Source organism: Taudactylus pleione, unplaced genomic scaffold (genome assembly GCF_031769625.1).
Source record: "Taudactylus pleione unplaced genomic scaffold, aTauple2 ptg000114l, whole genome shotgun sequence".
In the NCBI taxonomy this organism is placed as follows: domain Eukaryota; kingdom Metazoa; phylum Chordata; class Amphibia; order Anura; family Myobatrachidae; genus Taudactylus; species Taudactylus pleione.
The window spans coordinates 6,128,712-6,155,156 of record NW_028284516.1 but is presented as its reverse complement, the minus strand read 5'-3'; the positions used below and the strand labels follow the sequence as shown (position 1 = coordinate 6,155,156).

The 26,445-nt window shown below is 44.3% G+C and overlaps 1 protein-coding gene across 2 annotated transcripts in view; it reads left to right on the top strand.

The window, feature by feature from the left end:
* DECR1 (2,4-dienoyl-CoA reductase 1) overlaps nt 1-26,445 on the top strand; it is a 77,805-nt gene that overhangs the window by 30,264 nt on the left and 21,096 nt on the right. For both annotated transcript variants that reach the window (XM_088471517.1, XM_088471518.1), the window contains exons 4-5: nt 2,013-2,099; nt 11,428-11,575. In XM_088471517.1, coding sequence (XP_088327643.1) covers nt 2,013-2,099; nt 11,428-11,575 — 235 coding nt within the window. The remainder of the gene's footprint in view (nt 1-2,012; nt 2,100-11,427; nt 11,576-26,445) is intronic.

Genomic DNA, 26,445 nt, shown 5'->3' with positions numbered 1-26,445 from the left:
GAGAAGGGATTAGTTTACGAACAAGTGTAGTTTAATGCGCCGTCTCTTCACAGACCCTCTACAGCCCCCATGGGGAGCCATGGATACCACTTAGTGACGGGAGGATGGATTAGTAGAGTATGGGTCCTCCAGGGTTTCCATGTCAAAGTGGAATGGTGCCTTTAAAAGAACCTTACCAATAGAGGGAGGATGTAGGGACCTTGAATTTTGGTCAATAGCATCTCTGGCTGAAATCAAGATATGTCCAAGGACATAGTGGTCAGATTTAAGTACTGCAAGGGGCTACCGGTGAAGTAGGGCCATAAATGAATCAGGGGAGAGTGAGATTCAAGACATCTTTAATGAGAGCATACACCTCCCCCTAAACAGGATGTAGGACAATGCAGTCCCGAAAAATGTGTAGGATGGTGCCCACTAGGTTACATTGGTGCCAACAAAGTTTTGAAGATGTGGGACACATCCTATGGAATTTGATGGGAGTTAAATTGAGTCTGTTGAACAAATTAATGTGCATCTCGGTATGGTTGGTGCCTCGTGACATGGAAAAGGAGGTGAGATGTATGGATTCCCATTGCTGTGGAGTAAATGTTTGTGAATAGTTAGTTTCCCACTGCAGGCGGATAGGAAATTTATCCGGCAGGACTGCGGGAGTCAGGAGGCGGTACCAGGAGGATATAGCTCCTTGAGAGTAAGTGGTTAACCTGGCCAGAAGCTGGGTGGGTGGCGCACAAAAAAACAGAAGCAGTAGTACTCATGGTGTGTACCCAGTGTTGAATTTGATAGTACTGAAGCCAGACGGAAGGCCTCAGGCCAAATTTAGTATGTAGGTCAGATAAGGGGAGTAAAGAAGCAGGGGAAAATATGTCAGCCAGAGTCGAAAGGCTCAAATGGATCCAATAGGAAGTCTGGAAGGACTTTGTCTATGACCTTAAGAGAGATGTTTCTTGTAGGTAAGGTGAAATCAAAGAATATCGTGATTTTAGCGTCCCACACCTTCAGGAAGTCCGTGATAGCTGTGACAAGTAAATAAGACTGGGTGGTCTGAGCTGTCTCAAAGTCCAGAGTAAATCTAGGAGAGGAAAGCCTGAAACAAGAACACATTCTTCTAGGTGTACCCAGGGCTTCGAATGAGGGAGACAAACCAATCACTCAATTGAGAAAGGAGAGAAGCCTCGGATTCCGGACTATAGATAGACAGTAAAAAGTTTGACAATGTCTAGATAGACACTAGATGTTAGACCATTTTCATGTCGACCCTTTTGTCCCTGTCGACCTATTGACTGTCTAACATCTGGTGTCTATCTAGACACTGTCAAACTTTTTACTGTCTGTTAATCAACACCCAGCAGCCTCATGGTATTGGGCAATATCAGGAAGAGTAAAACCACATTATCATTTAGAGAGGACCATGCTTCCAAATTTGAGACGATGAGGCGACGATCGCCAGAGGCTGCACTATATTGGTGTAGAATGTTTTGGAGAGCAGGAGGTTCCAGTGTAGGTTACAAACAATAGGAAACTGTTCGCAAAAAGACAGTTTATGGTGGGAATCGTGAATCAAAATCCCTGGGAATTCAGAGGCCAGACGTATTCATAGGGCAAGGGGTTCTATAGCTAACACAAACTTGAAGATGGAAAGGTGACACCCCTGCCTAGTTCCATTTGAGATAGGGAAAGAGGAAGAGGAAACAGTTACTGAAAATTCTTGCTGTACGGTCTTCATAAAGAGCTGAGATGGAGCTCAAAATGACTCCAAGAAACCCAAATTTAGAACTCCTTTTCCGCATCAAGAAAGAAAAGTAGTAGTTCCGTCTGTGAGCTTGATACCCAGTCAATCACATCTAAAGCCCTACGGGTATTGTCTGGGACCTGGTGACCCAGAACAATCCCACCTGGATCAACTGGGGTAGTAATGGGTTGATACGATTAGCATTCAATTTAGCAAATATCTTAACATCAGTGTTAGGAAGGGGACTATAAACTGACCTTCTGCCATCCTTTTGCTGCTGCAGGTCCACGCTCTTCAGTGTGATGTCAGAGACCCAGAGTCTGTTAAGAAAGCTGTGGCAGATCTAATTCAAGTGGCAGGACATCCGAATGTAAGTATAAATCTGCCTCTCAGTCCAGCTATATGTAATATATGACCGGTTCTATCCTTATTTACATATATTCTCTATGCGGATATATTATTCTTTTTTTTCACCCAACAGAGAAATGTGACTTTAAATGCGGTATTAACAATTACTTATATAGCGCCAGCATATTGCGTTGCACTTTACAATTGGAACTAAACAGTAATAGAACAGTAATAATAGAACAGTAATAAAGCAAGACTGGGTAATAGTAGACACAATTGAAATACATTTTAGTTGTGAATCACTGCATTACTACAGCTGAGCACTCGATTGGTTTTCATCCTATAAAACACATTTCTGTTTATAGTTTGTCAGGGGGGGGTTGTTTGTTTTATTTTATATCGCTGTGAACATATTATTAAATATATTCAAAGTAATGCATAGAAATGAATGTATTGTGTAGTATATATCTGACAAACAAGAAGCCATTTTTAATTTCACTTGTTATTTCCAATATAACAAGCTGGCAGGGCTGAGAATCTCTCAATGTCTTGTGGGTAGAACGGTTGATCTCTTATGAAGGAAGATAAATTGGATTAAAAGGGATTGGGGGTGGCGTGGGGAGGGGTGAAGAACATAGCGATTTTGAAGGGCAAACCTTAAATATCCCTTTTTCTGAAACTACATTTTTAATATGAAATTTTTTTCACGTAAAGCTATATCGGAGCTAAATCATTTTGAGGAAAGTATTTAATATATAATACATTATTATTTCTTATAAAGGGACCCGGCATATGTCTGGTCACCTCTATGGGGTCTATTTACTAAGCAGTGTTAAGGTGCATACACACTACACGATATGCTCCCTGAGCGATATCGTGTAGTGTGTCCCCGGCAGGCTGTGCTCAATGTCATTCATGACATTGAGCATAGCCGCTGAACGATATCATTAACGATATCGTTCAGCGCCGGGCTCTCTCCCCCATTCCCTGACATGCAGTAACCTGACGAGATCGTCAGGTTGGCCTGCATGTCAGCCCGATGAACGATAATGACGAACGACCCGCGGGAACGCGCGTCGTCGTTATCGTTCATATTTTTGGGCTTAAAAATGGACGATAAAGTGGACGACTGAACGATAACGATATAGTTATCGTTCAATCGTCCACTTTATCGCCCAGTGTGTACGCACCATTAGGAGACAGAGTGAAAAGTGATAAGGTGCCAGCCACTCAGCTCCCAACTGTCATTTTTCAAACACAGCCTGTGAAATGGCAGTTGGGAGCTGATTGGCTGGCACCTTATCACTTTTCACTGTGTCTCCTAACACTGCTTAGTAAATAGACCCCTATGTCTGCCCGCTGCTCCGCCCCCCTCACTATCTGCTGCCCCACCTCCTACTCTGTTCTGCCCCTCCCTCCCCCCCTTTACTGCAGTCCTGTCCCCCTCTCTGCCTTCTCTTCTGTTCCGTCCTGCCCCCCATAAGTACCATGTTCCTGGCGATCAAACATTGTATCATCATTGATCACAGACCTCACATAACTTCCCCTGTGGACTAACATCTTGCTTTGCTTTTGGTGTAACATTAGTGTTTAAGAAAAGAGTCAAATAAAATGATGCTATTGTAATCTAATTAAATGTGACTTTATTTCTAACTTGAAATGCATGCTTCTACCACCTCCTATCCTTTCCCCCATAGATACTTCTGACATGCAGTTGTTCAGTGAGGATAGTTTGTGATAACTTAAACTGAGTCCTTCCTGTTACATTATCGAACTGCAGTGAGCACTCTCATGTCATAAATAATTGCTGTATTTTATAATAATTTTCATTTAGAAGTCCACAGCTAAGTTCTGGAGAACTGAAGAGAGCTGATTATTTACCCATTTATTTATCTAGTACTTCAGATAGGGAATCTTTGACTGTCCAGGTTTAGGGGAACTACTGTACAACAGCAAGTATGGCTTACAGCTGTTTAACTGCTAGAGAGCCAAGGGTTACCTAACCCTGCTATAAACCTAAGCTTGGCCTTGCATGCAGATACTTTTAGTGCTAAAACGGCTACAAAGACACAGGTAGTCTGCCTCTGAGTTAAATAATTTTTACTGGTAGGACGTGCTGGGAGTTGTAGCGCCACAACAGCTGTAGAGCTACCAGTTGAATTAGCGTGCTGCAAAACCTTTTCACATTTAGGTCATGCTGGAGTATGTAGTTCCACATAAGCTTCTTTATGGTATTGAAATCCAATTCTTGCCTTTTGGGATCACAGGGAAGACTACCAGACCTCACACTGAGTCATGTTCTTCTCTATCTGAGGTCTCCACATGTTGTCCCTCTGAACTCAATCAATCACTTTATCACCTGCTGGACTTGAATTGAAGGCAGATCTATCATATCACTCCCCAGTCTCTTTCTTTAGTTCTGCCTTCCTGAGACTTTCTCTCCGTTTAATACATCATGGCACGGTCAGCATTTACACCGCTCTATTAGTGACTTGCTTGCATGGCTGATGAAAGCAAATAGTCATCTTTCTCATTAAGGCATTCTCACTATTCTGTTTGAAGTATGATTTCCTCCATTAGCAAGAAAGCTGGCAAAAATGGATTAAAATATCCTGTATATTGATGTCACATCACACTGTGTGTGGAACCTTGTGACCAGATTTCTTCTATAGTACAGGAAATTTTATGCACACAATTCAGCGAGTATTCTATAGTATATATTTAGGTTGTGAGCATATCTTAATCTTTCTAAAGCATCATATTAACAGCCCACTACAAATGTTTTGCGAAGATGGTTAGGACTGTATAAAATACAATACAATAATTCATATGGAAGCATATCCCTTACAACTAGAAAAACATCTAGCTAAGTGCACAAGTAATGGCAGGCAATATTGAAAAACAATCAGTGCCTCATAGTGATATATAATGTATTGCTAAACATGTTTAGTTCCCTCAGATTTGAGTCTCACTTATTTCGAGAGAGAAGCAGGCAAATACGGTGAGAACATATCACCTTAAACATAGTACAGGCAGCCATTTTGTGCACTCAACCAACGTTCATGAGAATGAAGCTGATCAATTCACTGACAACAAATGACCTTGTTGAGGCAGTGCTGGTGCCTCATTGCTGTTTAATAGCTCATTGATGGTCTTCATTTCAAAATAGCTGCTTTCACAGTTTGTGATGGATCTACTAAACGGTATACTGTTTTTATGCTGAAATCAACATGTATTCATACTTTTGCCCAATGAGATGAGGATATAGAGGTTCTCTCACTTTTCTGTGATTCACGTCTTAAGGAGGAAGAATGGGTAAAAGATGGTTAATATTATAAATACTTGACATGTGTGGTCTATTTACTAAGCAGTGTTAGGAGACAGAGTGAAAAGTGATAAGGTGCCAGCCGATCAGATCCTAACTGCCATCTCACAGGCTGTGTTTGAAAAATGACAGTTAGGAGCTGATTGGCTGGCACCTTATCACTTTTCACTCTGTCTCCTAACACTGCTTAGTAAATAGACACCATGATCTTCATTGTGGTCTCAATTAATGCAATACCACCTAATGATAAATAATTTCGATTTTAAATTGTGCTTTAGTTTTAAAAATACATTCAGACTGGGAAGAAAAATAACTTTCCCAATAATTTTCTTTGCAAATCTTAGATTTGCATGTTTTTTGTGTAGCACCTGCCCTTGTCAGTCTGTAAACAAAACATCCTAAGAACTGATACCCCCGGTTAATGTTTTCGGACATCCTTTGTCAACTCCATCAGCAGTGATTAAATCATCACAAAAGGGGGTGCATATATTTGAACTCTAAAGACCAGATCATTTCTTTAACGTAGTAAATATTTATTATCCAAAAACCACCTAACGAGGTAATGAGCACATAAAATATCAATGCAACCATACACACAGTGATTTAGTTAAAACATATAGGACTCAATAGTTAATAACCACCACTGCAGTTGGTGATTATTCATTAACCAATGTCACCAGTCTATTATCAATAATCTAAATTAGTGTTCAAAAATAGCTGTTGCTTGGTGGAATTTACTAGTCACTGTACATATATTAGTAAATATAAAATTGGTGTTTGCAAAAAGAGTCGGGTCCAATAATAGTTATATAGGGAGGTTTGCAGCGTTACTCACTTTGAGCCACCTCCTAGGTACGTGTATTACCCGGATGATCAAGCAATCTTAAACCAATTACCTCCAGCTCCAGGGGAAAAATCAACAGTGGCTGAACCAGGAGATGTTTGGACTCTAGTCTCTAATGAATCCATCTGTAATATCGGCTATTTACAAGTTATATTATAACTGCCTGATTCAGACGTGTACGCACTGCCGATGACTGATGCAGACATTTATTTGTGCACGTGTCTAAGTTGTCCCGTGCATGCGTCCAGCGTGTGTGCGCAAACTTTTTTTTTTTTTTCTTTTTTAAAGTCAGGAATTAATTGTTTGGCATGATTCAAGTTGTGATTTATTTATTTTTTCTTCATATTAATGTACATCCAGACCTTGCTTGTTGCACTACATTTCTGGCCTAAGCATGTCCCACAAAATAGAGTTTTAGGGGCATATTTCTGAAAGTTAAGGGGGAGTTTTATCAAATCATGCCCATAGCAACCCATCAGCTTCTGTCATTTTACAGACTACGCTAGAAAAATGACAGAAGCTGATTGGCTGTTTATGAGCAATTTGTCCACTTTATCTCACTATGGGGCCTATTCATTATACCTAAAATACAGATGGAGGTAATTAGCTTTAGAACTCGCATGGAGTTCTACCTAATTACAGGAGGAATTCATCATTCCTCCTCTCCATAAGTATCTATTCCGAAAAGCTGTCATTATTGCGATGACCGCTTTTCGGGAAATAGATACTTTTCCCTCTCTGCTCTACGTTACCGCAGCTGGAAAGAGTGCTGCGTATGCACTGTTACATCTGTAAAACCAGCGTATGCGCAGCACTGCCTACAGATGCGGTAAGTTAGTGTGTCCCCCCCTCCCCCCCCGCTCACCTCCCCCCCGTTCAACACTTACCTGTCCGCACAGCAGCCTCCGGCTCCATCTGCTGTGCTGCCACGTGTTCTCCCAGCAGAGCACACTACTGTTCCTAATCTTTATTGTGTTCTGTCTGGAGAACACAATGTCAGCATAGCAGACGGAGCCACCAGAGGAGAGACCAGAGCGCCGGAGGGAGACGCCGGGGGACCTGCCCACGCTGCTACAGGTAAGTGTTACCTGCTATTCGCCACCTCACAGTGGCGGATAGTACCTCCATCAAATTCCGAAAATACATAATTTTCGTAATTTGATGAATACCATTATTTCCATATCCCCATACTAATGTATGGAGAGTGTGGAAATTAACGCAGGGGGGCTTAGCAAGGAGATATCAGTGATATCTCCTGTGCTAAGTGTGTTCATGAATACCAAAATAACGTTATTTAAGGAAAATGTCCTTTAAAAACGTTATTTTAGTGTTGATGAATAGGCCCCTATAAGATTTGATAAATCTCCCCCACAGTATGCTCAGGAGTTAGGAAGGAAGGACAGCTCTGGTAGCTATCACTGCTTCTAGCCATTAGCCGGGACAGGGCCTTTATGGAAGCACTGTCCTGGTGCCCCAGCTATAATAAATGAATGTAGTCATTTACATGACCGCATTGCGAGTCGGGGTGTAATTATCATTAAAAATGTAGTTGGTGATAAATATGCCGTCTACCTCTGGAGGCTTACATCCTGTTACCTATCACAGCACAATTTGCTAAATGCCAACCGTTCTTAAGTACAGTATGTGTGTCTTTTTGTTTTTGACTCAACACAACTTAGAGGAGTAACCATACTTAATAATGAATATATCCTTGTATAATGTAACATATCCGATATTTCTTCTACTGGGCAGCTTCCGAATACTTTCGTTATGTTGCACAAAGCTTTCTGGTATGTCTGGTATTTAAATATGCAGAAAAATTATTATCTTTGCAAGTCCAGATGTTTTATTTGACATTTATGCAAAAAAGCTTATTGCAGTGTTACAGCATGTGTGTGTGTGGTGGCTTATGCTGGGTACACACCTAAAGATTTTCTGTCCAACCATCCAACTAGTTGATTGGTTGGAATGAAAATCAGGAAAGGTATGAAAGCAAATGACAATCGGCAATTTGCTCCCAAACGCCGAAAAATGGACAAAAACTGTTGTTTGAACAAATTGTTTAGATCAAACATTGAACAAACTTGTCTGACCGACCATTTTCATCTGTTTTCTGGCATATAGGAGCAAATTGCTGGTCATCAGTTACTCCCATACGTTACCAGATTTTCATTCCAACCAATCAACTAGTTGGATGGTTGGGCAGAAAATCTTTACGTGTGTACCCGATAAATTGCCACTCAGAGAGGTACTGTGATAACCATGTCTCTTCCTGCTTAACAATGTTCTTATCTGCTGTTATTTTGCATTATAAATACAGTGTATGCCCAGTAAACTCAGGTCACTGTACTGGCAGTGATCTTGTATACTCTGATGAGCATTCGGATGGAGAGAGAAACCAGCAGATGGAGTAAAAGTAGTGTAGATATGGGAAGACATGGGAATCACAGTATGGATGCTACATATGTACCAGGATCTTTGCCCTGTGCTATAGGTGCATTTGAAGCAATTGCAGAGTTACAATTACATATACAAGGCAGGGGAACATCTTTGAAGGGAGCTCCAATGTTAAAATGATGTATCCATTGGCTACACATAAAATACAGAGAACTTAGAAGTGCAGAGCGACTTTGAGGGCTGGATTTAAAGGGGCAATAGTAGTACACAGATATAGTAATTACATATTTTGCATGTATTACCATTGCCCTTCTAAATCCAGCCCTCAAAGCCAGCGGGATTCATCAGCTCTGAAAAAGCCGAAAAATGCAGTAGACTACTCTTCCCCTCTCACAGCGCCTCAGTCACACCAGGCATCTCGCACCGCATGGCATAAAGACGCTCCGTGTATTGCAGACACATCTATATGATTTTGTTATATCGTAATTTTCCATTGCAGCACATTAAAAATCATTGTGTCTTAGCAGCACTTTTTTATATGAAAATGTCCCTTTTTATGCTTATTATTCTTTTGAAGATGAAGTGTATGAATCTGTATACATGACTAAATAAACTTCCCTTTTAATAATAGGCGTAAAATCAAACGGTGTGACAGTAGCAGTATGATATATTAATGAAAGGTAGAAAGATTGCATTTTCCTGAAATTAGATTACATATTAGTCAGTAAATACTGTATATTGGCACTAATACAGTGTGAATACTTTTATTTGTAGACTTTTGGACATAATGAGGTTTGTAAAATAGTGTTACATATTTTTTTAAATAGGTCACAACAGATTGAGCAGACAATCTAATGGAGATCTCCCCAGGCATTCCGTTAGATTATTAAGACTAAAAAAAGGATCTTCTACCCACTGGGATCTCAGACTCATTCTAGACACATTTCATTAAGCATATTCGGTTTTAATTTGATTGAAGTGTGATTTTCAGTTTTGCAGACTACTATAACTACTACTGCTTGAAGCCTAATAATTTGATAATAAATATTTTAATTGCTTTGCCAGAAGGTGTGGCTCAGTGGTTAGGCATAACTCAGTGGCTAAGTGTTCTCATCTATATAATAAGTGAGAAAGTGTGTGTCTGTTTGTCCTGTATGCACGGCCATTTTGTACCTAGCTCCACCAAACTTGACACGATGGTGTAGTTTGACCAGGATTAAGTTTTGGCTATGTTTGAAGTTTTTCAGGGCCATGGAGGTCAACCTGGTGTTCACCAACTAGGCCATGGAGTATCTGATTTGAAATGTTGGTTTAACCAAGTTTGTTCAGGATGTCTTCCAGTGACTAAAACTGCACTGATCTGAAGGCACAGGCTGAAATGTACCAGTAGGGGGCAGGCAGAGCTCCAACAGAAGAGCAGTGAGTTTTAGGATCAACTGTCGCACTGCACCTGCACTGACCGTTATTAAGTCAGCCTGGGCTTGACTTTAGAGAAAATATAAGTGAAGACATTCATTATGAACCAAGAGGAGCTAACCCTGAGCAAAGATTACAATACTGATGTAATGTTCAATCAAGCTCTCATCTGCTTGGAGGACAAAATTCAACAGATGGTAGGCAAGAGTCTGCATCAGCTAGGGCTTCCAACTCCTGACAGAACACTTTGGGCGGGATGTAATAGAGATCGAGTCTGCCGGAGGTGCGGGATACAGACTGATCTCGATAGTTTTTTTTAAAGTTGCAATCATTTACAAGGCAAATCCAGTACAGCTTTGCCTTGTAAATGCCTGCAACTTTAAAAAAACGATCGAGATCAGTCTGCATCCCGCACCTCCGGCAGACTCTATCGATATTACATCCCGCCCTTTATCTTAATAAATACATGTTGCGTGAATAAAGCTATAATGTTGCAGAGATTTGTGACCGGAAAAGAACCCAGGCTGGTGTCGGATCAAAAAGTTGCATATAACAGAATTAGGTCTATGGTAAAAAGAAAAACTGCAGGTATTGTCTTTCTAGGTGCTCCAGGGGGAACAGGAAAAACTTTCCTCCTAAATCTAATCATGGCCAAAAGCAGATTGCAGTTGACTCCTCAAGTATTGCAGCAACACTGCTTATACAACATTGTTAATACCTCAGTGTTGAGGTAACAGTGTCTAAATACTCTATATAAATGGATAGGTCCTTTTTAGGGCTAGAACCATGTTAGCAAACAGTGGGGTCCTTTTCAGGATCTATGGAATGGGGTTATTGGCGTGGACAATGTAAAAAATGAAGGCTGTTGATTGACTTCAAGGTCCATAAACCCGGGCAACACCGGGTATCCCATATATAGTAGTTGTGTAATAATACCACTGAGAGCTTGATGGGGACCAAACTTCATGGTCTGTGATTTTGTGCTTCCATATCCTGGCACTGTGACATGCTGGATTACTATATTGTCGGCATAAGTGGACTGAGTCACACATTCATCCCCTGGACAGTTCTGCTGTCAACACTCCAATATTCTGATTGGCTACAGGCTGCTTCCTTCAAATCTGGGGACACACAAACGTGCAGGAGTGGAACATTGATAATGGACAGGTGCTCTGACCCTTGTCAAATGCAGATTAATAATAGTGGCAGGTTCAGCTTTTTTATAATTGTAAGACAATTATTCTCCTAAACTGAACATGGAAATGAAGTTTCTACATTGCATTGTTGCAAATCTGTTTTATTTTACATGTTTAAGTATTATTTTTTTATTATTATTATTATTATTGTTGTATTTCTCTCTAATGTTAGGTTGTGATAAACAATGCGGCAGGGAATTTTATATCTCCTTCTGAAAGACTTTCTGCAAATGCCTGGAGAACCATCACAGATATTGTTCTTAATGGCACAGCTTACGTAACTCTCGAGGTTGGGAAAGAGCTCATTAAGGCAGGAAAAGGTAAGACATATCGACCTTGATTTGACTTGACCTTTACCTACTGTGAAACAACTCCTCGCTTTCAATTGCTATCCAAGTTCTAGTGCGAACATTTTTTCGTCTGCTCATATTGTTATTACATAGCAGAAGTCATTTTGCAGATGTGACCTCACCAGTGTACATTGAGAACCCTGTTCTTTATATCTGCCACTGTCAGAACTGTCTTAAATCCTTTTTAACATTTCTGTTGGGGATTCTGTTAGACTTGTCTAAGTTATGGGGGTACTAATGTAGAAGACTTTTGGTGCAAATTTGGTTAGCGGCGAGGTCCTGGTCAGGGGCTGGCTGGCAACTTTCACCCTGGGGGGCAGACACATGCAAGTGGCCCAGTTTTTTTACTAGCGAATGCAATGTAAAAATTGGCGTGACAACAATGGTTTACGTAATGTGCGTGTGGTTTAAATAGCAAATTAAGTATATGATGGTAAAATTGTTATGACAAAGAGCTATAAATAAATACCATCCATTGTGTGCGTCTCCTGGGGACTGGGTTGAGCAGCTGCGCCCGGCCCTTTGTGACGCCTTCCCCTAAAGCTCCGTCCCACAGTGTGTGTGTCTGACCCGGAGAAAGCGGGGCACAATCCTCAATTACAAGATGGGCAGGGTGCATTTCACAGTTAGGAAAACAGGCAGGGCACAGTGTCCTGCTAAAAGTACCTAGTGGGAACACTAATATGTACATACATACAGACACATTAAGTCCAGGGGAATTCAATTCAAAGCGATGTTGTATAGGCCCGGGATGGAGCTCCTGAAGCTATTCAATGCAATGTTTGGTCGGGCTAAAGGATTTCTTCTCGCACCCCCCTGGGGAAACGAGGAGAAATCCAACAAAACTGCCGTCCGCACGGCTGTTTGCCAGCTTAGCACAGCGCTAACAGCCGTGCGGCCGGCACTTTAGTCGGAGAATGCAGGTTCTCATAACTAAACACCCAGGTTGTGAGAACCGTCTTTCTCCGACTTAACAGCGCGCTGCATTGAATAGCTCCAGGAGCTCCCCCCCGGGGCTATTCAGCATCGCGCTGAATTGAATTCCGACAATGAATATTGTAAAGAACAAAAAAACCTTGCAAAGTTTATGCCACACTGACGGACTCATATAATTTGTTTACAAGATAGATATGAGATAGATATGAGATAGATACATAGATAGATATGAGAGAGATTGAGAGACTCATACATTGTATATAAACTTCACCCTCCACTTACCTGGTTTCTAAAAGGGTAGAAAAGACAGGTAGCACAGGATCTCCTGTACTTTGGAGCACTCCTCACCTCTGTCCTCTTTGTCTCTCTCCTCCCTGGGTGCCATCAAACTTCTTTTTCAGCTGCTCTTCCCTGGCCGACTCCCCCGATAAGCCCCGCCCCCTTTTTTCCACTTTTCAGACTCTAGGGTTCCATGTGAAAGGAACCTGGCTCCCCATTGGTCGACAGCGGCCATTTTTTTGTAGCTTGATATGGGGGCAGCCATTTTTTATTATCCTCTGCTAGTCTCAGCTCTCTATAGCAGCTAATCGGAGCTGAAGAATCATCTGTGACTGCTTGACAGTACTCCCACAGCCAGGCGGCCGTGGGATGCTAAACTTGTACCGGCCCGGGGGGCAGATGGCACCCTGCCCCCTGGCCCAGTCCGCCACTGGTCCTGGTGGTATCATCACCCATTATATTTCTGCATGATGCTTAGGGAACGCTCTTCATAGCTGGGTACGAGCAAAGTCTTCATTATTGTAATTGCTAGTAATGTGCGCCGAAATATAACAATCCAGCTTTGCGGCTGATTGAACATGGCCTGTTGGTTTTACTTGAGGACTGCAGGGGGTAGTTTTACTAAAGCTTCTAAAACAGACAAGTGGTGATGTTGCCCAAAGCAACCAATCAGAATCTGAGTATCATTTTCTAGAATGCAATAGAGAAATGATAGCTAGAATCGGATTGGTTGCTATGGGCAACATCACCACTTTTGTACATTTTTCCCCCCAGTTGAGAACCACAGCTCTATAGTAATGAGGACAACTCTAATGTTTAGATAGAGCTATACAAACATCTGGTTTAATTTCATTGGAGGTTTATTTTATTTTAAGTGCAACCTGCAAACAAGCTGCGATATCTTGTATGTGCACTGTCTGCCCTCAGATGTGGATGTTCCCTATCCTGAGATTATCGGAGTATACTCATGGTTGGTCTGTTATGCAAATAAGACCTTGTGCTTCTTGTCTCTTCCATTGGATTGTAAGGTCTTAATTGGCACGATTTGCTTAACTTCTGGTTCACTGAAGTTTAATTCACACCTTGGTTGTACAGCATCTTACAGTGTGTTAGTGAGTTATAGGGGGTAATAAGAGCCAATACTAGGGGTGTACGACATGTGCCATCACACAGGACAGAGGCCTGAAACGGCACCCTGCAGCTAGAATCGGTGTTGCAGTGCCGTCTGGAGCGTCCTTTGCACCCTGCAGTCTGGACAGCTAATCGTTGCCCCCGTAGGATGCTCCGGTCAGTAGTGCACTTACCGGTGCTGGCTGCCCCACCCCCTCTGCGCAACATAATGACATCATACATGCGACATCATAATGTCACGTGCTGAGGTGGTGCGGCCAGCACAGGGCGCAGCTATGCCCTGTTACAGCACTGTCTGTAATAAATATACTTATAAAGTGTTGATGTATTGTGTATTTTTAGGTATTACAATTATTACTTATTCTCTCTCTAAATTTAATATAATGGTCTGTAACTACTCTAGTCTATTTCTAGTCTTATAACTATCATACACTATAAATTTGTTGTTAAAACAGGGTTCCTGGTTTTTAACTGTTATTAGCTTGTAAATCTTATTTATTTCAAACAAGAAAACCTATAACAGATGAGTTACATCCTAAACTCTCAAAAGAAGAGCCCTTTATTTTAGATGACGATCGAATAACCAAGGAAAGAGTCATAACTTTTCCACCAGGAAATGATTTGATCTGATAAGGGTTGGTCTGCGGCACATAGACCGCAATATAGTCGTCACTGTAAAGAAAATAAACACAGAAGAAAAACGAATAAAATTGTATTGGGTAATTGTCTTTTTAACCATATAGATATTCAAGAACAGGTGTCACAGAAACTGATCAAATCAAATGTGGTTAAACAGACAATATATGGGGAAAACGCTAGGCCGACGAGGGCAATGCTGAGATTAAAGTCTTGTTGACAGATGCAACATTCGGGAACTGCACAGAATTCAACAAATCCTGTAAAAGGGCAATCTGATTAGGGCGTGATGATCGTCCTCTAATCTTCTGAGGCCATCGCTTATCATGAATGAGAGATGAGAGGAAAGGAACAGTCTTCTGTATATAACAGCTATAATCCATCATGGCGACACTGCTGTGCTTTATCTTTACAAGTTTAACATTGTTACATTGACCAGTGATGCAACAAATTGAGTATTTTTTTATTTATTATTTTTTTAAATGTTAAACTCTAGAAATCCAGAGAAAAGCTGGGGTTTTTTCTTATTCCATTGCAGTCTCTTCCCTTATGACTACACACCGACTCTTTTCAGTGTCACCGACTTGCATATACTGTACAGGGATAGGTATGACCCCCTGTTCACCCTAGCTGGTGACAATGTGCGGCTGATTCTGAACTAGGAGAAAGGCAAACACAAAAAAGGGGCAGCTTTGCACCTGGGCAAAACCATGTTGCAGTGCAGGTGGGTCAGATTTAAAATGCAGAGAGAGATTTAAGCTGGGTACACACGTAAAGATTTTCTGTCCAACCATCCTACTAGTTGATTGGTTGGAATGAAAATCGTGTAACGTATGGGAGTAACTGATGATCAGCAATTTGCTCCTAAATGCCAGAAAACAGAGGAAAAAGGTCATCAGACAAGTTTGTTAAATGTTTGATCTAAACAATTTGGTCAAATAACAGTTTTTGTCCATTTTCCGGCGTTTGGGAGCAAATTGCTGATTGTCATTTGCTTTCATACCTTACCACAGTGGTTCTCAAACTCTGTCCTCAGGACCCCACACAGTTCACTTTTTCCAGGTCACCCAGCAGGTGCACAGGTGTATTCATTACTCACTGACACGTTTTAAAAGATCCATTGGTGCAGCTAACTGTTTCACTAGTAATTATGTGAGGAGACCTGCAAAACATGCACTGTTTGGGGTCCTGAGGACCGAGTTTGAGAACCTGTGCCTTACCAGATTTTCATTCCAACCAATCAACTAGTTGATGAAGCTGCCCAGCAGTTGTGGGCTATAGGAAATCGTCCAGTATTTACCCTGATGCAAAAAAATGAAGTGTATTTGCACCCCTTGCATTTAAACATGTCTTGTCCAGATACAAAGTTACTTGGTTTTTATTTTCGCTTTGCTCCCAACTCAAAATCAGCCCGTGTGCAGGGTCGGGCTGGCGAGTGGGGGGCCCAGGTAAATCCCAATGGGCTCCACTGACTTTGAGCTCCGTCCACTATAACAGGGGTACGGGCCTTGCGTGGCGGCCACGCCCTTCTGTGCTGCCCACGGATACACTGGCAGCAGGCGACTGTTCTGTAGGGGTCAATAGATGAAGCGCTGATCGTGTCAGTGAGGTGGGAGGAGCCATGCTGTACAGGCTCTAGTGTCTGGCATTATCAACACACAGGAGGAAGACTGACCCAGCACACATGTCCTTCCAGGTCTGGAATTATTCCTTTTACTTGGCTCTGCTCCAGACATGAAACTTTCCCTACTACTCCCCCCACCCCCATCACTGAGTACCCGACCTCTGTGTATAAGTTCTCCACCCCAACCACACCTGCATTGTGTGTTAGATTTTATGGCATGGTGCAATATACATTTTTTTGCAGGTTTTCTAGTATCCCTGATTTAGTGACCATGGGGAGGTTGTGTATGCATCTGCACTCTCTCAGGCTGTGGGTCATGTCACATACAGGGCACCAGCACTAGTAGAGCCCTCCCCCTTCTTACCATAGGCGAAACTAGAGATCTGGTAATGGGTGGTCCCAGTTTTAGCATATTATTATCTAGAGTTGCAGGGGGCAGGGTGTCTATTAGAGAAAAGGGAACTTTTGCGCGCGCCGTAGATGTGATCTCCCCGAAAAAGGGTGTGGTCACTCAAATATCAGGTGTGGTTTTGAGACACACACTCTTTGCATATTCCTCAGTGCTTGGCTATTCACACGAGTCCCTGCCTCAGTGGAGTTTACCATCTATATTCCCTACCACATGTACACGCGCGCACGAACGAGCCAATTAACCTACCAATATGTTTTTGGAGTGTGGGAGAAAACCGGACCACCCGGAGGAAACTCGCGCAAACATGGTGCCGGCCACGAGCCAATCACAGCTCACGGCCGGCAGACGCTATTGTGTAAAAAAAAACATAGTCGCGGCTACACCGGCATCCACCCCTGAATCAAGCTCAAAGAGTGATCTCTTCTGACTCAGCAAAGATAAAGAAACTTGTCCAAAGACAGCAGTTTAGGTACTATGCTCAAATTCCATTTTGTACGGTGGAAAGGGGTGTGACTGTATGTCTCTGAGCAGAAATGGTGCCTGCTGCAGAACCTCTTTGGAAACAACCAGACACAGAGCAGCATGAGTGATGAGGCTCTATTCCTTGAGTTTGTGTGAGAAAATATACCTGTATAAAATAAGAAGCCATCCCCAATTTCTGTCACCTGCTCTCTTGCTCGGAGCATTTGTCACCTTACGCATTTTCCTCCTTTGCAACAGGCCTAGCACAGGCTCCTCCCCGGTGATGGAGTCTCCTCCCTCCCCAGCCACACACTGAGCTGTCTCTGGCAATGCTAGCACCACTTTTTCTAGAGCCACCTGCACTGGGAGCACAGGCAATGTCTGCAGCCTGGGTACCTGCACCTGCATGGCATGACATAGCGGTGCAGCACTGGAGATATTTCAAACATGGCGCTGGCCACAATCCAATCACAGCTTGCGAAACGGCAGCCAATCAGGAGTGGGCGCTCATGATTGGCTGCTGCTCCTGATTGGCTGACGTTTCGCGAGCTGTCATTGGCTCGCGGCCAGCACCATGTTTGAACTGCCGCCGGCGCTCTGAAAAAGCAGGCACAGTGAAACGGCGCCCACGACACTGCTGACTTCATGGAATATCGTGGAACTGGGCTAATGGGTGGTTCTGTGCACCCCCAGACCACCCCCCAGTTTCGCCTATGACTCTGTACGAACGGCATTGGGATGTATGCGTGGTGCAACAAACATTGCATATTTCTGAATGTTCCAATTATGTGCTTTGATTTACTGACATGTATTCATCGCATCCCTCACTGGCCTGCCTTAGATACATAAGTGTCCCTCTTCCACAGGGCACCTAGTGATGTCATATTGATGCCATAGTGGCAGCTGATGATGCCACAATTGTGAGTGGTATTAACAGGCAGCTGGATGTTTCCTGGGTTATATCTGATACTGCTGGACTAGTGCCAACACCGATACGGAAACCCCTCTTTTCTGAGCTAAGGCTCTGGAGATAACATGAAGAAGAAGAGTAACCACGTTACAGAACATCAAATGACTGTCGCTCTGCGCATACATCCATTTAATTGGACAGAGATTAAGAACAGCGCCTGATGCATAACACACCAGCTCGGACAGCAGACAGTGCTATTGCAGGACCCTGGCGAGGATCCTTATGATATCCTGCGCTCAAACAGGACAAGAGAAAGAACATTTACGTTTAACGAAGTGTTCAATGAAGCGGCTACCCAGGAGCATGTGTATCATTCCACACTGAAGAACTTAGTGGGTGATATAATTTCCAGCTACAATGCTGCCATATTTACCTACGGTCCAACAGGCACAGGGAAGACATTTACTATGATGGGTAAGGATCGTGAGCCCGGAGTAATATTTCGCACCCTGAAGGACATGTTCAAGGTCATTGAGGAGACTGGAAGGAGAGAGAACTTCGCTGTGTCATTGCCTTATGCTGAGATCTACAGTGAATCCAATAATTTTGCATAAGTGTCAATGTAAAAATAAAAATAAGCATTTCTTTTGAAGAGAAAATAAAATCGGATGTTTGGATTAGACTGGAGGCTGGAACAACATGTGACAGAGGATCTTCATAGGAAACCAGTAGAGACGGAACCAGAATCTATGTGGACCGGAAGTTTAAGTTCTAGAAGTACCTATATACAATTTTAGGACTGTCATTTAAATATTTATAGGTGACAAGCTTGGGCGTAACTACCATAGGTGCAAGGGGCGCAGGTGCTATGGGGCCCAGAGCTAAGGGGGCCCATCTTCTTTATCAAAGCCACAACAGTGGCTTACATCAACCATCAAGGAGGCGCTCGAAGTAGGACAGCATGGTAGAAGCGTCACGCATTCTGACATGGGCCGAGGGTCACCTCCCAGCCATCTCTGTTGTGTTAATTACGGGAGTTCTCAATTGGGAAGCAGCCTTCCTCAGCCATCACAACGTGCATACAGGGGAATGGTCTCGTCACCCAGAGGTTTTTCAACTCCTAGTGAGCAGATTGGTCCTTCAAGAGGTGGACCTCATGGCCTCCCAATACAATCACAAACTGCCGGTGTATGGGTCCAGAACAAGGGATGCTGAGGCAACCTTCGTAGACGCATTATCAGTGAAGTGGACCTTCCAGTTTGCGTACCTATTCCCTACAGTCACCCTTCTTCCTCGAGTTCTTCGTAAGTTCAAACAAGACGGTGGCACTGTCCTGCTGGTGGCTCCAGCTTGGCCCAGACGTCATTGTCACTCAGATCTTTGGAGTCTCTCCATCGACACTCCGTTCCTGCTGCCTCAAAGTTCCGGACCTGTTTGTCTCAGGGTCCTTGCCGTTACCCAGACCTGGGTCTTCTGTCTTTGACTGCGTGGCTCTTGAGGCATCCCTCCTAAGGTCCAAAGGATTCTCTAGCTCTGTGGTCAAAACTATGCCCAGAGCGCGTAAGCCAGCCTCTGCTCGGATCTACCACAGTGTGTGGCATACATATTTTCAATGGTGTCATACCAGAAGCTATGACCCTCAAGTATTTAGGATTTCCAGAGTCCTGGCCTTCCTTCAAGTTGTTTGGACCTTGGATTCCGCCTTGCCTCACTGAAAGTGCATGTTTCTACTCTATACATTTGGTACCAACATAGATTTGCTCTACTACCGGATGTCCACACCTTCCTCCATGGTGTCCTCCGTATACAACCTCCCTTTGTCCCTCCAGTGGCTCCATGGGATTTGTCAGTAGCTCTTCATGCCCTCCAGGGTCCTCCATTTGAACCCCTGGAACCTGTGTAACTCAAGAGGCGTTGTGAGGCGTCCGTGCCCTCAGGATCTATGTGGACTGTACCAGTTCTCTTCGGAAAAAGACTCCTTATTCGTGCTCTATGGATTTCACAAGAAGGGATGGCCAGCCAACAGACCGACATTTGCTAGATGGCTTTGCATGACTATTTCACAGGCTTACAAGCAGGCAGGCCTCCCTGTACCGGCTACTGTTATTGCTCATTCTACTCACTCTGTGGGTCCTTCGGGGCAGCTTGTCGTGACGCCTCACCTGAACAGCTTTGTAAGGCGGCCACGTGGTCCTCTGTCCATACCTTTCAGAGAGTCTATGCCTTTGATACATTTGCCTGTCAGGATGCCTCATTTGGGCACCGGATTCTCCTCTCAGCGCAGGAGCGTCCCCATCCTTGAATAACTGCTTTGGGACATTCCCTGTGGAGCCCTATGGACCCTGAAAAAGAAAATGAGAGTTATGGTAAAACTTACCTTTTTATTAACTCTTTTGTCGAAATCCATAGGGTCCACAGGGCACCTGTCCTGACGCACCTGGCTTCACATGGGCTATGTTTCTGGTCACCGATTTCTCATCTCCTTCTACGTGAGAGTGTGATTCTTGTGTGTACCAATCTTCCTTCTCTCTTCTCCAACGACCTTTGGCTTCTCACGAACTGAGTTGGTACGGGGGCGGCATATAGGGGTTGAACCAATGCATCCTGCGAGCTGAAGGCTTTAACTGCGTGGTGCCCGGTCCTCAACCACCATCTACACCCCAAGGTCTCCCTGTGGACCCTATGGACTTCGAAGAAAGAGTTAACATAGGTAAGTTTTACCATAAATCTCATTTTTTCAACATTGGGTGGTACATAAGGGCCCTTATAAACTTTTTGCTATGGGTCTTTCCAGGGCCGGACTGGAACTAAAAATAGGCCCTGGCATTTAAAGCTCACAGGTCCACCTTGCGTCAGCACCTGGCTCCTGGCATAGACTCCTCCACTTAATATTCTTGGCTCCTCCAACTGTCTATGCTTTTACAAATATAATTAATATTAGAACAACATACAAGTGTACATCATTCTCTGCATTAAAATACACCGAACAGGGCTCACCCTGCAGGGGATTCAAACATTTGCCATAGTCAAACATTTGGTATTTGGTTGATTCTGTAAAGCTGGCACTGCAGTGGTTTAGGTCACACACATAGAAAAGAGAAGGCAGTTTCCCAGTTGACCAAGCCCTAGCTTAGCAGCTGTAGAGGATTAGATAGTGATCACTGTAGGAATTCTTTAGGGCAGGGGGTGCTGAACACAGAGGACGACACATCTGTGCACACCAAAGCAGAGCCGTAACTACACTATTTGGTGCTCTGTGTACATAAAGAACTGCCATACACAACTGAAGTATTTGCACATGCTGAAAAAAACTGGTGTGGCTTCGCTGGGACAGGCCGTGACTATTTAAATGATGCCACACAGTAGTGCCCCTTCGTCACATTGCACTGCACAGTAGTGTCCCTTAGTCACGTTATACCACACAGAGCCCATTCATGCTATGACACACAGTAGTACTCCTTACTCAGTACATAATGCCACTCATACATTATGCCACACAGTAATGCCCCTTATACATTATGCCACACCGTAATGCCCCTTACACCACATTATGCCACATCGTAAAGCACCTTACACATTATGCCACATATAGTAATGTCTCCGATAAAATTATGCCACACACAGTAATGCCCCTTATAACATTATGCCACCTGTGTCTGTCCAGCAGCCTCTGTCCTCCCCCTGAGTACCATCAGCAGGTGAATTTGTTGCAGGTCACCAACGCACCAGCAGGCAGCCGCAGCCATGGAGAGTTTTGTGTTGTCGATGTGCACAAATTCCACAAATTTAAATAAGTTGCTGCTTGGAATTGCCTAGGTACCTCTCCTAGATTTTGGGTAAATATTAAGGTGAGAGTTCACAGCGCTTCTATCTCTTGGGAAACAAAAGGGGGTTGGAAGGGAAGTGGGTTGGGACAACATGAGGTAGATAAAGTATGGGTCCCTAAAAAATGTCAGCCACAACAATATTGTATAAAGCAGTAAATATTTATTTCACCAGATTATAGTATTAAATATATGTAGCTCAGAATACATGTACTGTAAATGGCAAGATTCTCCATATCAGTATATATGATCATTTACATTTCATATGGCAAATTAGTGATAAAAAAGGAATCTGTATGAGATGCTGGCGCTCGGGATCCCGGCTGTTAGTATCCCGACGTCAGCATCCCAAAAGGACTAGCATACCGACACTTGTTGGTCGGTATGCTAACCCTCCCCCTCTCCCTACCCTAAGCCTAAACCTCTCTCTTTGGTGCCTAACCCTAACCACCCCCTACCTGGAGCCTAACCCTTCCCCTAGTGCCTAACCCCCCCCGATACTTACCTTCAGTATCTCTGCAGTCGGGTTGCGGGCACCGGGCTTCTGACCGGCTTCAGGATTTCGGTACCGGTAATAAGCGCATCAGAATCCAGACCGCCGGGATGCCGAGCACATACCATAAAAAAGCCTAACCAGCTTTATATTCCATTCATAACGAAAATAAAGATTTAGCTTAAAAAATTAGCATAAATACATGTAATATACACCAGTAATGAATACGTATAAAAAAGTCCCATGAGCTGATCCTTGCTGAGTCATAAAGTACCTAATTGGTACAAATTCATGTGCAGCTAAGAATATCTTTATGAAAAAAACAGCTTATAGGTTCAGGCTGTGGATATAGAGCCTGATTCAGACCCGCTCGCAAGCGCTTGAGCTGGTGTGCTCTGCGCACGCGCAGCAGGCTCACTACGCGTGCGCAAACCCCAGAGCGAGAGAGAAATTCTCTTGCTCCGTGGCTCACTACAAAAGGGGCGGCTGTCGATGTTGATCGACAGATCGCCCCTTTTTGTAGGCGTGGCGGTGGGGTGGCTTCACAAATGGAGGCGCCTGCCGTTTGTGGGCGGCCCCACTGACATCACCAGTGATGTCAGTGGGAGAGCTTCCGGCTCTATTAGAGCCAGAAGCTCTCTGGGGCTTGCGGCCACGAGACCCTACCACAAGGGTCTCGTCGCAAGCCGCGATGGTCTTGACCATCGCGACCATCATCCTGGCCACTCGCAATAGCTGTGCCAGCGGCCAGGAGGCCGCACAAAAAAGAAAAAAAAAACCCTGATTCAGAGCGTCCGTCTCTGAATCAGGCCCATAGAGCCTGTAAATTGATGCAGCATGCGACTATAAATGTGCTTATAATGTCCAGAGATCAGATCCTCCTTGGTGTGTAAGCAATTATATAGTGCACTATGAAGATATTTAAACAAAAGTCCAACGAATCTCTCTCTCTCTCTCTCTCTCTCTCTCTCTCTCTCTCTCTCTCTCTCTCTCTCTCTCTCTCTCTCTCTCTCTCTCTCTTCCCCCCCCCCCATCTCACCCTCACTGTGCTCCCCCCTTCCCTCATCTCACCCACATTTTGTCCCCTCTAACACTTACCTATAACAACACTGGCCAGAAAGGGAAAGTCGTCCAGGGTCATCTTCATTCTTGTATTTCTTCTTAGTAGTGCTCCTCTGAGCCTACTGTAGCTGTCATGTCTGACAGTGGCTGCCAGGGTCTCTGGAGAAGCTGAACATCACACTGGTGAGGTGGAGCTTCCTGATGACTCATCGGTTCTCTTAGGCCAGGGGTGAGGAACCTTTATTCTGCCGAGGGCCATTTTGATATATAGAACATTATTTGCGGTCCCGGTGCAGGCCACTCCCTCTCCGTGTGACGTCACTCGGGGCGGGGCCACAATTGCCAGTGATTACAGCAATGCCCGGAGTATACTGAAGATGCTCCGGGGAGCAGCAGTGTGACCATCTGAAGCATCCTAAGGATGTTCCAGGCGGCATTGCTGCATAGATTCTGGCTGCAGTGTGCCATTCTAGGCACCCTGCTAGCCAGATGAGGCTAGCCGAAAAAAGCTCAGAGGGCCAGACCAAATGATTCCGAGGGCCTTATACGGCCCCCGGGCAGGAGGTTCCACATCCCTGTCTTAGGCAGTTGTCAGAGGAGACTGAAGCAGACAGCTCAGCTTACTACAGACTCCTCGGATCACTGGCTTAAATATCGCTCTGCTCAACTTCCCCAGGCCACATCGCAGAAGATTCTGCTGATGCCAGCCTATACTCTCGGGGCCGGGTCCAGGCAGCCTCTGGGGGTAGTAGTGGCCGCAGGAGTGAATGTGAACATGCACGGCCCGAACTCATGACGTCACTGTGCGCTTGTGCGTCAGCAGGATCAGATGACTGATCCTACTGGTGCCGATGCAGGGGAGGCGGAGCTGGGGAAGGTCCTCCCAGTCAGACGCGGAGGTAACGTGTTCCTGGCCGGACGCCCATTAATTACATACAAAAAAATTACATTTTAAACACTGTCAAGCCGGCTGCGGAGACACATAAGGGTACCCTCTGCGCCAGCCCTTACCCGCAGGGGTCAGTGCCGCTCCTCAGCTTACCAAGCACTTACCAAGCAAGTATGTATGTGTGCTACCGGTTCCACATGGGAAGTAATACTATGGGGGGGCGATTCAATTCAGCGGGAATTGAATAGCACCAACTTCTTCATTTCTTAAGGAGGGTGCGAGGAGAAACCAGACTAAAGTTCCGGCCGCGAGGCTGTTTTCCGGCTTAGCGCGACACAAACGACCTCGCGCCCGGCACTTTAGTTGGAATATGCCAGTTCTCGCAACTAAACACCCAGGTTAAGTCACGAGAACTGGCGTTCTCCTATTTAACTGCTACCCGTCAAAGTAAACATCGCAGTGAATGAAATAGCTCCAGGAGCTCCCTCCTGGCACTATATAACTAGGTGCCGCACCTATAGCCTGAATTTGTTACCCTGGTCCCTGTACACAGACCATGCAGAGATAACAATATTATAGAATTATCTGCCTTTCAAGCACATAAGAACATGCGATCAATACAGAAATGTCAGTATTTGGTTTTTCCCTGAGACTGTACTGGAACTTCTGTGATGTACATGAACTATATTACTAGGGGTGTGCACCGGCCACTTTTCGTGTTTTGTGTTTTGGTTTTGGATCTGGATCTTTCTTCGTGTTTTGGATCTGGATTGGTTTTGCCAAAACCACCCTTCCGTGTTTTGGGTTCTGGGTTTTGTGTTTTGGATCTGTATTTTTTTTTTAAAAAGCATAAAAACAGCTAAAATCACAGAATTTGTTGGTTTCTCTGCTCCTATGCTATTATTAACCTCAATAACCTTAATTTCCACTCATTTCCAGTCTATTCTGAACACCTCACACCTCACAATAGTGTTTTCATGTCCAAAAGGTTGCACCGAGGTAGCTGGATGACTATGCTAAGCGACACGAGTGGGCGGCACAAACACGTGACCCATCTAGGAGTGACACTGCAGTGGCAGACAGGATGGCAGTTAGAAAAACTAGGCCCCAAACTGTACATAATGCAAAGAAAAAAAAGAAGTGCAAGATGGAATTGTCCTTGGGCCCTCCCACCCACCCTTATGTTGTATAAACAGGACATGCACACTTTAACAAATCAATCATTTCAGCGCCAGGGTCTGCCACACAACTGTGGCTGAAATGATTGGTTCGTTTGGGCCCCCACAAAACAAGCTGGCAATTAATGTGTCCCTGCACAAACTGGCTCTACGGAGGCAAGATGTCATCCTCATCCTCCTCATCCACCGATTCCTCACCCTCTTCAGTGTGTACATCCTCATCCTCACAAAGTATTAACTCGTCCCCACTTGAATCCACCACCACAGGTCCCTCTGTACCTTCTGGAGGCTGGTCTCCCTGGAAGAGCTGATAATTCATTTTGATGAACATCATCTTCTCCACATTCTGTGGAAGCAACCTCCTACGCCTTTCGCTGACAAGGTTCCCGGCTGCACTAAACACTCTTTCGGAGTACACACTGGAGGGGGGGGCAACTCAGGTAAAATAGAGCCAGCTTGTACAGGGGCCTCCAAATTGCCTCTTTTTCCTGCCAGTACAGGTATGGACTGTCTGACATGCCTACTTGGATGCTGTCACCGATGTAATCCTCCACCATTCTGTCAATGGTGACAGTATCATATGCAGTGACAGTAGACATGTCAGAAATTGTTGCCAGGTCCTTCAGTCCGGACCAGATGTCCAAACTTGGTCCTGCCTGCCCTGCATCACCGCCAGCGGGTTGCTTAGGATACCTAAGTTTTTTCCTGGCAGCCCCAGTTGCGGGAGAAAATGAAGAAGGAGCCGTTGACGTGTCACGTTCCGCTTCAGCTGACAGTGTGTTCACCAGCAGGTCTTTGCACCTCTGCAGGCTTGTGTCGGCCGGAAAGAGAGACACCACATAGGCTTTAAACCTAGGATCAAGCACGGTGGCCAAAATGTAGTGGTCTGATTTCAACAGATTGACCACCCTGGAATCCTGGCAAAGCGAATGAAGGGCTTCATCCACAAGTCCCACATGCCGAGCGGAATCGCTCCGTCTTAGCTCCTCCTTCACTTTCTCCAG